The sequence below is a fragment of the Prunus avium genome, chromosome 4, assembly GCF_965620075.1.
Source record: "Prunus avium chromosome 4, drPruAviu1.hap1.1, whole genome shotgun sequence".
NCBI classification, from domain to species: Eukaryota; Viridiplantae; Streptophyta; class Magnoliopsida; order Rosales; family Rosaceae; genus Prunus; species Prunus avium.
Genome location: NC_142287.1, coordinates 30,848,213 through 30,859,566, shown reverse-complemented (window position 1 = coordinate 30,859,566; position 11,354 = coordinate 30,848,213). Strand labels below are relative to the sequence as shown.

The following is an 11,354-nucleotide window of genomic DNA, read 5'->3' as shown; positions in this document are numbered from 1 at the left end:
TCCACTCCTACAGTTGCAGGTAAATGAGAATAATTAGTAAAATTGGAAAACCATAATTGAATGAAAAAAATTTGTTGGCACTTACCATGTCATCAACCTGCCTTGTTTTGGTGTCAATCATCTTGTACTCGAACAATCTCCAAGGAGTCTTTTGCAAAGCTATATCCAGTTGTCTTTCAATCAATCAATCCTAGGATATAAAGCAAGCTCAAGAAATAAAAGAAACGATTACATTCTACTAGCTTCACATGTTGGGTAAGGGGTAAGGATAAAGGCCTAGTAATTCAGACTCAATCAATCCACTCACTCTGATACCATGTTAAATTTCAGAAAGACAGGGCTACGGCCCACTACTAACAACACTGATATTGTTCCCAACTTAACTACTTACAAAGCCCAGTAGGTGTGATGTTTTATCACAAAAGACCTTCGTAATATTAATAATAGAACCATTCATTATATATTATATTTCATTTAGTCGAGTTTCCAATGTGGGATTTATATTCTTCAACACTTTCAACTTGGAAGGTTAGTGTAATGCAAATTTATCAACGCTTGAGCTCATTGGGCCAATACTCATTCGCCCCAATATAATGGGCTACAAGGATTTCAGCCCAATATAATGGGCCACAAGATTTCGGCCCAATATAAAGGGCCTCATAGTAGTTCCACCTATTTTTAACTTTAACCTCGCTAATATTTTTACTTGCTGTAAATTTGTCTACTTTTTTGCCTTTTCTTTTTGCTTCTTATTGCTTTGTCTTTAATGTACTTAAATGTTAAGTAGCAATTATCAATGGTCTCTTGTTTTACCAAAAATTAGCAATGGTCTTTGAATCTAGCAAATAATCTTGCAATTCAGATGGATAAGTGTTGATCCGAACTCAACAATTTTCGTTTCTTTGGTTCCAAATGACTTCATGCTAACTTCTCTTATAAGAGTGTAACCCTCCTTTTCAAAATAATTCATCTTAACTAAATTGTTTTATACTAAATAGTTTTTGTTTTTGTTTTTGTTTTTTTTTTTTCTGAAGTTAATTTCTTGCGTGATTTTTAAATAGAATTGTATCCAAAACAAGATGTTTTAATCATATTAACTCGGAATATCCTATCCAAAAAAAAAAAAAAAAAAACTCGGAATATTATTGAGGACTCAAAAGGTCAAGAGTTACTCTTTTTCAAACTAACAGATGTTTTTGCAAAGCATCCATCTAGAAGCACATTAAGTAGCAAACACAGAGTCCTTTCTCCCAATCTTCCTTCCTTCCTTCCTCAGGTCCATCCTTGAAATGAAGCACACAACAGAAGCTTCTTCTTCTTTGACTTTGAAAGCATCAAAACCAACTACAAAATACCCAACAAAAAGGAAGGCTATATGCCACGTGTCGAGTCATGATAGGTAATTGAAAATGCATGTGTGTACTTAATTGGCGGCGATAAATAATTCATATTACTCGTACAAAGGCAACAAACAAACAACTGATCTCATATTCCTATATTGACTTGTTTGGGTTTTGGGGCCGCCAAGTATGAAATATCTAGAAGACTAATGTAGCCAGAAAAAAAAAACCCATAAATTCTCTAAGCTCTCCTCCTATCTTCATCTCCTACAATATCAATCCTTCTCATCATGAGTCATTACCACCATCATCATCACCAGGCTCCAGGTAAATTACCATATTTAATGTCTGTTTATGTGATTTAATTGGTTAATTAATCCCATTTAACTTGGATTATACTATACATAGTTTACTTTGTTCATGATTAAATATCAACATTTGTGATCACCAAATTGCAGAGGTATATCCACCACCACCCACCTCATACCCTCCACCGCCTGCCGGCACATATCAAGGCTATCCGCCTCCGCAACCCTATCCAGCGCCACCACCCGTAGTTCACGGATACAGTCAAGGTGGTCCATATGTTGTTGCACCACCAGTTGCTTACCCCATGAAACATGATGGTCCTGGATACCCCCAACAACCACCTCCCTACCCCCAGCAGCAACAGCAGCCAACAAAGTCTCATCATCGGAAGGGTGCCGGATTTTGGACAGGATGGTAAATGAACATTCTCAACCCCCCTTCAGATACTTTTTCCTAAATAAAATCAACTAATTTCTTATCATGTTTATACTTAATTCCGTATTGGTTTCTTTGTGTATCGACAGTTGTTCTGCCATGTTCTGTTGCTGCCTCTGCGACTTGTGCTGCTTGCCCTGCTCAATCTTTTAATCTTTTCAAGTGTTGTAACTTCATAATCTTCCCTTTTTCTGTCCGCTATATTTACTTCCATACAGTGAGATTGATTCTCTTTTGTGTAAAGTTTTGCAATCATACATGCAAATTTGCTACATACATATGTTACCAAGTGTTCTAATTATAAAATTATTATACTCAATATATGTCTAATCTTCACTAGCTAGTTTATATATATGTCACTATGTCCCACATGTTATATATGCTGCATTGCAATGCAACGAACATACTACGAGAAACTTTAATTAGCTTGAAGAGACTTTTCAACCAGCTTAATTATAAATTAAGGCCTTCATGGCAAACCATCTTTGACTACACTAATCTCCCTACTAAAGAACATTAAACTCATGAAGGCCTTGTTTGACGAGCTAGTTTGGACATGATTATTCCGATTAAATCGAACTAGTGTTTTAGCCGGTATTTGGTGCACCAATAAGAATTGTGAACAAAACTTATATGTTGGACTAAGCAACTCCAGTAGTCACTAGTTGAGACATGGGTCACAAGGAAACAAACAAGGCTCAAAGCCAAGTCGCCAAGTCCTAACCTAACCAGTCTTTTCCAATACTCAAAATCCAGTAGAGCCGAATTGAAATATTTCAATTAAAATGAACAAGTGTCTTGGCGTTGTTTGGTGTATTGAGATTGAACTTATTAAATTGAACAACACTTTAACATATTGTGTCTTACAAGTCCCACCTAGAGAAGTGAGACTCATAAGGTCTATCTTCGACTCAATTCCAATTCCAATCCAAGTCGGGCCACCAAACGAGCTGAGGACAATGCTATTTAGGTTGGCACATACGTCCACTTTCTATATTGTTAACCCATTTAATATATCTTCCTGAATTTTCAGAAAGCCTTAATCATAGGAATATTATATCTATATGATAAAAACATAGAGCAATGAAGCAATATGGAAAAATTAAATCAAAGCCGAAAAGGGAAATCACTTGGGCCAAGTATGTGTGTAGATTCCATAGTCTTTGGACTCTTGGTTTGTCTATATGTACTATTTAGGCCTGGCCTGGCCTGGTTAGCTCTATTGGGCTTTTTTGTAATTTCTCATCTTTAATTGCCCATTTGTGAAACCAACACCCTCTAACAACCAAACGTATATAAAGTAAAAACCCCTTCACTGAGCTGCTTCCTCTTCCCGTAGCCTCCGAGTTTGCTTAGGGTTTTCAACATTTTCTCGGGAAAAACAAAGAGGAAGCGAAAATGGTGAAATTTCTCAAGGCAAACAAAGCGGTGGTGCTCCTGCAGGGACGATACGCAGGCAGGAAAGCCGTGATCGTGAAATCCTTCGAGGAAGGGACACGTGACAGGCCGTACGGGCACTGTTTGGTTGCGGGGATAGCCAAGTACCCGAGCAAGGTGATCAGAAAGGACTCGGCCAAGAAGACGGCCAAGAAGTCCCGGGTCAAGGCCTTCGTGAAGCTCGTGAACTACCAGCACGTGATGCCGACGCGCTACAACCTGGACGTCGACCTGAAGGAGGTGCTCACGGTGGACGCGTTGCAGACACGCGACAAGAAGGTGGCGGCGAAGAAGGAGATCAAGGCCCGGTTGGAGGACCGGTTCAAGAGTGGCAAGAACCGGTGGTTATTCACCAAGCTTAGGTTCTGAGTCGTCTGGCTCCCTCTCTATGTTTTTCCATTTTTGGTTGTTATGTGATACTAACATATAGTTTTGAGGATTATTATTGCAAGTTTTGGCTTAAATTTGTGCTTAATTTTCTGTTCATTTTTCCCAAGAATTATATTTGAAAATCATCATGAACTAACTTACTATCGATTGGTAAGAAAATCAAATTTTAGGTACGAAAAACTTGAAGTAGTAAAAATTAAATTTCGGAAAACTTTCAAGTAGTAAAGGGAAATTTACTCTATATAAATTCTTTATTTATTTTGACATAACCTTTAATTTTGGAGAAATTTTGTGTCCAGGTTTCAAACGGCTCCATGTTGGTCTTCACTACGATGCAGAGGCATTCTTTGTTTGTCTCTTATAAGAGCGTAACCCTTTTCCAAAATAATTTACATTAGCTAAATTATTTTATACTAAATAGTTTAAGTAATTTTTTAAAAAAATATGCAAACACAAAATATGTTTTAATAATGTTAAGATATTTCTTAGCTTCTTCTTCTTTGACTTTGAAAGCATCATCAACCAATCAACTTCCCACAAAATACCCAACGCCACGTGTACTATATTGACGCGTCCCTTTGGTTTTGGCAGCTGCCAGCCAAGTACGAAATATGAGAGTAAGACTAGTCTAGCCAGAAAACCAAAATATTTGTATAAGCTCTCCTCTTATCTTTTTTGGGTCCCAAACGATAGAAAGTTTTATTAAAGTCCAATGGAAAGGTTTACATCACTAGCAAGGATATCAAAAATCCACTGCAACTGTCCGGTAAGCATCTGGATATCAAAAACAATCTAAGCTCTCCTCCTATCTTCAATCTTTAGCATATATTATATAGACTGCTCATCATGAGTCACGACCACCACCATCATCACCGGGCTCCAGGTAAATTACCATTTAATGTCTGTTTATGTGATTTACTTTTCTAATTTGTATATATTTTGTTTGTTTACTTTGTTCATGATCAAATATCAACGTTTGTGTTTACCAAATTGCAGAGGTATATCCATCACCACCACCTTCCGGTGCAGTTCACGGGAACAGTCATGGTGGTCCATATGTTGTTGCACCACCAGTTGCTTACCCCATGAAACATGATGGTCCTGAATACCTCCAACAACCAACTCCCTACCCCGAGCAACAACAGCAGCCTACCGAGTCTCATCATGGTACAGGTGCTGGATTTTGCACAGGATGGTAATTGAACATTCTCAACCCCCCTAAATTACATTTTTCTCAAGTAAAGTAAAGGGCTAATATGTTATCATGTTTATACTTAATTCCATATTGGTTTCTTTGTATTGACAGTTGTTTGGCCATGCTTAGCTGTTTCTGCGACTCGTGCTGCTTACAGTGGATGACATATTAAGGCACAAGGAAGTGTAGCTGCACCTCCCTCTTCGAAAAATCACATGAAGTGGTCGGAATTTGCCCTTTTGGTAGTGCTCACCCTAAATCCTAAACCATCCCTTCCTCTCATCTCATGTCATCATGAGCAATAGTACTCATTCATAATCATGTTAGCATATAATTTTGAGGATTATTATTGCAAGTTTTGGTTTAAATTTGTGTTCATTTTGCCAAGAATTATATTTTAAAATCACTATGAACTAACTAACTATCGATTGTTACATTTCATGATTTTGATGTCCGTTTATAATTAGATTAGATATATCAACTATGACATAATGTGCTTAAAACATTGGCAGTAAAACTCAATTGGGACAGTTGAGTTATATACAAAGGCACAAAGGCGCCTTTTTGCATATCCAAACCCTGGAGGTGGAATGCAGCTCTATTTTCATTTTAAGCTCCTGTTTACAAGCTGCTATTCACACATGCGGAGGGTTGGAGAACATGATCTCTTAAATGGAGCACATGGCACCGGCACCGGTCGACCGCCGGTATAAGACCTATACCCCATATGTAACATTGTCGCGAAAATGGATCAAAACTAGCTAACAATTCATGAAAAACGAAAACACCCTAAATATGAACCTTGTCGCCAAAATAGATCAAAACTAGCTATAAAAAAATCATGTGACAACTCATCAAGACTAAATCTAAAAGAAAATTGCAAAAGTTTCTGTGTGGGATATTGCATATAGCTTCAAAGAAGCTTACAAAAATTTCCGTATGATCTGCCTGGTTGTAGACACGCCACAAAAAGGTGGTGGGGGCTAAGGTGATCAAGGCTCGATTAGAGGACCGGTAAGAACTCTAATTTTAGATCATCATGAACCCCACTTGTAACGTTTATATTAATTAGTGCATATAATACTTTTTATTTTATTTTCAAGCACTTCATAAAGTACGAGCCACAAGAGTTTACGAGATCTTTTTAAGCATTGGCAACACTTCAACAAACAATTGTATTATCACCAATGGGTTTACGATCTTTTCATATATACAAGGCCACCTGCATATCCAACCTTGGAGAAGCAGTTCTGTTTTCATGACAAACTCCTATTTACAAGTTACTAACACGGGGATTTGAGCACATGAATGGCTATATACAGATGAGCATTGTCTTTCACAAAATACAACCGATGATGCTTCTGACTTATATTTAGGCATCGACCGACACACTTAGAGCATTAAGCTCGACATGCTGCTTCCCCTCATTCTGAGGGTGAACAGTAACAGTTGCACAGGCCTCAGCTCCCACATCAGAAACAGATATGGAGCTTACCATTGGCCTTTCATAAGCAGCTACTTTATTGTCGTGATCATGGTCTTGGTCTTGGTCTTGGGAGATGATTTCCCACTCCTCTTTCAGAGATGTTACTTCCAAACCTTTATCCTTGTGCTTCTCCATTTCGAAAGCAGTGGGTAGAATGACATAATCGTTTAGAGGGTTGTAGAAAGGGTCATGGTCTGCCTTTAACCAGCACTTGAGTATCCGGAATACATGGTGCTCACAAAGAATTCCCCGATGCTCACCAGGGACTCCAACCCTTGCTGCAGCATTTAGCCCATCTGCCTGAAATTGGCAAAAGAAAGTTGTGTAAAAAGACAGGGAAAAGATATTCTAACTTCGCGCCAATCACTAAAGCAAATGTGAATAAGTGAAAATTATGGACAGGCAGGTCAACGAACCTTAGCTGATTCTGCTGGAACTGTCCCATCACCATCAACGCATACATATTTTGGCTGATTGAATGCAAAAATGAGTTAGGTTTTGTAATTGATGATCATACAAAAACACCATATCACATTAGAAGATAATAACCTGGAAATATCGTAGCTGTCGTAGATCCGTGACAGGTGTTTCCTCATTTCCATAGCTGCAGAGTAGTGAATTTGACTTAGATATTAAATTAAGGCATGCTAAAAGAAATTCGTATCTGGAAACATTTTATTAAAACTTGAAGCTTCTGATCTACAACTGTCTAAAAATAGCAGTTGCAAGTAGCAGAAAGATTGTATCAAAAGATTCATAGGAGGTATTACCAAACACTATGAGGTGTCTCGAGATTGATCCCATATATATTGTAGAACTTAACTTGAGGAGGAACTTTAGCACGAGATATAATCTTGCGTGTTTCATTAGCCCATTTCAAGATTTCCATATTAAATGGTAGGGGAAGATCCTCACCATTATAATTGACCTGAAATTATGAAAACATGAACTGTGAGTTTAAGTAAGCCATACAAGTGCATGATAAAATAAGCCATACATATGTGGTGCTTACCGTATTACTTGCTAGAGCTTCCTTGAAAATTTCTACACTCTCTGCCAGGGGGTAAGACTCTAGGATAATTTGAGAGTTCCCATCACCATCAAGCCTTTGTCTCCACATTTCTAGAAGTGGAATGTGTTCCCAGTGAAAATCAAGACAGGCCATCAACTCATATACTGATGGACATTCAATAAGCTGGAACATTAAAACAAACCCTAGTAAGAAAAAATATGGATGCAAAGAAACAAATGCTTAAGGTCTAGGAAGTTAACTGCCCACAGAAATGGACTCATACCAGCTGGTGCATGCTCCATTTTGATATAAAAAAGTTCTGTTCCCACCCATCCACAAATGACATTCCATTTAAAAAGGTGGATGTGATATAACCAGGTGCACCTGCAGGACAATGAAAAGCCACAAATTAACTTTTGGTTAATTTTTCCTAAATATTGGAAGCTTTAGTAATGAAACTATGACCAACATAACAACTGAGCTTATACAGGCTATTAGAGGTCAACTTCAAACTCTTTAGATTCCATTTTGTTGATAATTCAAAAGAAGGTTAAAATATATATATATATGGCATCCAAAGGATGAGTTCAGTGTATGGTCCTGTGGATAGGGCAAACTTACTTTCATATCATACAGCTAGTCATATTTTGCAAACTTTCGAAGTGACTACAATCTTGAAATATCTAAATCACCAGAAAACAAGATAGCTGCTTCTGACATCATGCATATACTAGAATATTGTAACTAAGAAAATGACACATCCTCATAGACACTTTCCTCTCATACTATTTGCTACTTAATGTATTCAACAAATCAACCCTTTTCCCTTGCACTAGCATCATACACATTTAGACTCTCAGGAGGAGAAGCAAGTAACACACTTAAAACCAATTTCATTTAAGAAGATAATTTTGAAATTTTCATGAAAATTCATTTCATCAATATGTAACTCTTTAAATCAACAGATTGTATCAGGTTATCAGTGTTTTCAGTAAAACAGTTGGTATACTTGTCCTGGGTGATGATAAATTATACATGATCACTTACCCTGAAATGGTGCAGCAATTGCAATCCAATTCTTCACATATTTCTCAAAAACCTGTGAAACAAATGGTATTAAATTATACAATATACCTTCTAGCACACACAAAAAGGAAAAAAAAAAAATATTACAAAGCTATAAGCCGTTGATGCAATAATCTGGGAAGGGAGTGGACAGAGAAAAAGAATAAAGGAGACTTATTACTGAAGAGGCAGAGTGAATGCCTTACATCAGTATGCAAGCACATGAAACATTTCACTAGAAGGCCCCCCATAGAATGAGTTATAATGTTTATCTTTTTTCCTCCAGCAGCATTGTACACTGCCTCTAATTTTTCAGCTAGGCGGTCCAACGTCTCCTGCAACCTAAATGAAAACAAAGAAAAATCAAAATTGACAACGTCAACCATGGTGAATATCTAATAAAGCATACAAATTAGAGAGAGGGCGAAAACCATTTATAAACTTTTCAATCAATCTTTTGGACTTTTAAGTAGCATTCAAATAAAGCAAAACTAAGTAGATACCTGTTGCTTTGCCGGAAGTCATATCCAAAGCCAAAAAGTGTTTTCCCCTCTTGAAAACCCCACTTGGTAAATTCAACAATCATATCATGGAAGTAATATACACATTCCTGTCCAATGACCTGTACAAGACAATATGTTAAGAGATTTTATCAGTGTTCAACCTCATTACTTCCAGAAATTTATTCCAGAAATCATGAGAGAAGAGTTCACAAGTAAAATAAGAAATATTATGATTTTTCACAATATATCATGTGAATACTATACAAAGTGCTGATAAGTAATCCCTCATCCCAAATATAACTTTTCAAGGGAAAAAAAAAGTTATATCAGTTTGGGATCTAATGAACCATTTTCTTATAACAAATAAATTACCTAGGAAACAGCTTACACAATTTCTAGAAACCAAAGAAATCCAGCTTTAAAGGATCCTTTGATAGGTTATATGAGGGATAACAGTTGTGGAAAATAATAAGGGTTCAAGATTTTATTTGGGAAGAAAAGGGCCTTGATTTGCTGTCGCAAATTAACAAAGAAAGCGAGTAAAAGTCCCATTATGAAATCTCTCAACAGTGCGCCTGGACTATAAATTACAATGAAGAGAGAACAATGAAGGCCAGAATAAAGCGCATGCATGAAAAAAGCCTAAGTTAGCTTCTACAAGTAATTATCCTTCATGTCTATGTAATGTAAAGTTAGAATGCACAACATACCATGTCAGGGTCCAAGGCGTCAATTGCCTCAAGTCCATATCTACCTTCAGGGACCACTATCCTTGCTTTTGGGTCTAAAGACACCGTTTTACCTGTTTCACGAAGAAAACATTATTTTTGTTGCTTCACATCAGCATACACACACATATATAGCATGCATCCATATCCTTCCAATCGAAAATCATTTTTCCTCTATGCATGTGAGGGAGTGCAAGGATGCAATGACTACTGAACAATGTCTTAGAAATTTTTCCAAACAATTCAGGCTCGCAGATACATTTTCAAGCCCTCCCATCCACCCTTGCAGGAAGGGCACATGTGCCACAGATATATTAATTTGACAGTCTGCTCAAAGTTAACCAGCAGATTGCAGGAGTTGGCTTTCAAATTTCACTTTTTTGCCCTCCTCATTTATTTATAAATGGAAAAAGACAATAATTTATATCGAAAATATTTGACACTGCCCTTCATAGCAGAAAGTGGAACCAACTTCACAGATAAATTGAATTTAGGCAAGTTCAGCTTCAGAAACTAAATTGAACAATGACAACTCCACCTCAGATAAGCAATGGTTCACATACAAGATCAATGACAGGCAACTCCATGCTTTTTGTAATAGCATGAATTTCTTTTTCTTTCCCTTATTTCTACTTCAATTTCTCGGCAGCCAGACACAAGCGCCTAACTTTTTTGTCCTAAATTTTCAAACTTTATCATTGATTTTACCTGTTGAAGGATCGAAACGAGACCACAGCTTGGTCCGGAACTTGTAGTCGGCTCCGAGAATTCGAACCCAAACGCGCTCCTCCGTCCCATTCTCGTCATCAACAGCGTTCAGAATCGAACCGGCGATACCCGGCACCAGCAGAACCGGGTCGAGGTTCGGGTCCACGTAAGGCTGGGGCTTTTTTATCAGCTTCAACCAGAGCTCCACCGATTGCACGATCTCCTCCAAAAGCATCGCCATTTCACTCTAATCAAAACCCTAAACAACGAATTTCAAATTGAACAGAGCTGGGATTTTGCAATTGCAGGTTGAAATTTGATCAAATTTGAGAAATTTAGGGCTGATTCGTGAAGCTCGGGGAACCGAAAGGAAGCAAAACAAGCCACGATTAGTACGGAAGACGATGACAAGGTAGAGTCTATAGGATAGAGATATAACTCTCAAAACGACAATCCGGCTAATTAGAACCTGTTCCAATAATTGGACTTGACAACTATTAAACCAAAAAAAAACCTATGGAAAAACAAAAAGATTATTATTTTAGAATAAAATTACTAATAAAATAAAAACAATTTACTAAATGTTTTCTAAGATATTTATTTAATTTTTTCCAAAATCTTCTAAAGCAATTTATTTTTATTGGCTAATACCAAAATTTGAGCTTTTTATTATTATTTTTCTATGATGCCAATATTGGTGTAACGTGTAACCTTTTTTCTTACAAATTGTAACGTGTAGCCTCACT

The 11,354-nt window shown here is 37.2% G+C and overlaps 4 protein-coding genes across 5 annotated transcripts; 3 read left to right on the top strand and 1 right to left on the bottom strand.

The window, feature by feature from the left end:
- Positions 1-1,505: 1,505 nt before the first annotated feature.
- Positions 1,506-2,403, top strand: LOC110768587 (uncharacterized). The gene is made up of 3 exons (XM_021972376.2): positions 1,506-1,667; positions 1,799-2,063; positions 2,174-2,403. The coding sequence occupies exons 1-3, from the start codon at positions 1,631-1,633 to the stop codon at positions 2,235-2,237; spliced, it is 366 nt and encodes a 121-aa protein (XP_021828068.2). The 5' UTR covers positions 1,506-1,630; the 3' UTR covers positions 2,238-2,403.
- A 994-nt stretch (positions 2,404-3,397) lies between these two features.
- Positions 3,398-4,423, top strand: LOC148295225 (large ribosomal subunit protein eL27x). Of its 2 annotated transcripts, XM_088251925.1 has the most exons (2): positions 3,398-3,883; positions 4,211-4,423. In XM_088251925.1, the coding sequence occupies exons 1-2, from the start codon at positions 3,483-3,485 to the stop codon at positions 4,281-4,283; spliced, it is 474 nt and encodes a 157-aa protein (XP_088108051.1). In that variant the 5' UTR covers positions 3,398-3,482; the 3' UTR covers positions 4,284-4,423. The 2 variants fall into 2 exon arrangements, with proteins under 2 accessions (XP_088108051.1, XP_088108052.1); XM_088251926.1 differs by lacking the exon at positions 4,211-4,423 and having other exon boundaries at positions 3,398-3,985.
- A 156-nt stretch (positions 4,424-4,579) lies between these two features.
- Positions 4,580-5,474, top strand: LOC110768595 (uncharacterized). Its single transcript, XM_021972389.2, has 3 exons — positions 4,580-4,794; positions 4,908-5,106; positions 5,218-5,474. Exons 1-3 carry the CDS (start codon positions 4,758-4,760, stop codon positions 5,276-5,278), a joined length of 297 nt encoding a protein of 98 aa, XP_021828081.2. The 5' UTR covers positions 4,580-4,757; the 3' UTR covers positions 5,279-5,474.
- A 773-nt stretch (positions 5,475-6,247) lies between these two features.
- On the bottom strand, positions 6,248-11,081 carry LOC110768562 (alpha/beta-Hydrolases superfamily protein). The gene is made up of 11 exons (XM_021972337.2): positions 10,609-11,081; positions 9,883-9,974; positions 9,173-9,291; positions 8,876-9,011; positions 8,652-8,703; positions 7,888-7,988; positions 7,605-7,787; positions 7,363-7,520; positions 7,142-7,196; positions 7,009-7,062; positions 6,248-6,892 (listed from the first exon to the last, which is right to left on the bottom strand). Exons 1-11 carry the CDS (start codon positions 10,847-10,849, stop codon positions 6,479-6,481), a joined length of 1,605 nt encoding a protein of 534 aa, XP_021828029.1. The 5' UTR covers positions 10,850-11,081; the 3' UTR covers positions 6,248-6,478.
- Between the last annotated feature and the right edge of the window lie 273 nt (positions 11,082-11,354).

Excerpts from the sequence above, each read along its gene's own strand:
- LOC110768562 (XM_021972337.2), bottom strand. The coding sequence starts at position 10,849 with ATGGCGATGCTTTTGGAGGAGATCGTGCAATCGGTGGAGCTCTGGTTG. Across the intron at positions 7,521-7,604 it reads AAGCTCTAGCAAGTAATACG|GTCAATTATAATGGTGAGGA; the intron begins GTAAGCACCACA and ends TCATAATTTCAG. Across the intron at positions 6,893-7,008 it reads TTCCAGCAGAATCAGCTAAG|GCAGATGGGCTAAATGCTGC; the intron begins GTTCGTTGACCT and ends TGCCAATTTCAG.
- LOC148295225 (XM_088251925.1), top strand. The coding sequence starts at position 3,483 with ATGGTGAAATTTCTCAAGGCAAACAAAGCGGTGGTGCTCCTGCAGGGA. Across the intron at positions 3,884-4,210 it reads TGGTTATTCACCAAGCTTAG|GTTTCAAACGGCTCCATGTT; the intron begins GTTCTGAGTCGT and ends TTTTGTGTCCAG.
- LOC110768587 (XM_021972376.2), top strand. The coding sequence starts at position 1,631 with ATGAGTCATTACCACCATCATCATCACCAGGCTCCAG. Across the intron at positions 1,668-1,798 it reads TCATCATCACCAGGCTCCAG|AGGTATATCCACCACCACCC; the intron begins GTAAATTACCAT and ends ACCAAATTGCAG. Across the intron at positions 2,064-2,173 it reads GCCGGATTTTGGACAGGATG|TTGTTCTGCCATGTTCTGTT; the intron begins GTAAATGAACAT and ends GTGTATCGACAG.
- LOC110768595 (XM_021972389.2), top strand. The coding sequence starts at position 4,758 with ATGAGTCACGACCACCACCATCATCACCGGGCTCCAG. Across the intron at positions 4,795-4,907 it reads CCATCATCACCGGGCTCCAG|AGGTATATCCATCACCACCA; the intron begins GTAAATTACCAT and ends ACCAAATTGCAG. Across the intron at positions 5,107-5,217 it reads GCTGGATTTTGCACAGGATG|TTGTTTGGCCATGCTTAGCT; the intron begins GTAATTGAACAT and ends TTGTATTGACAG.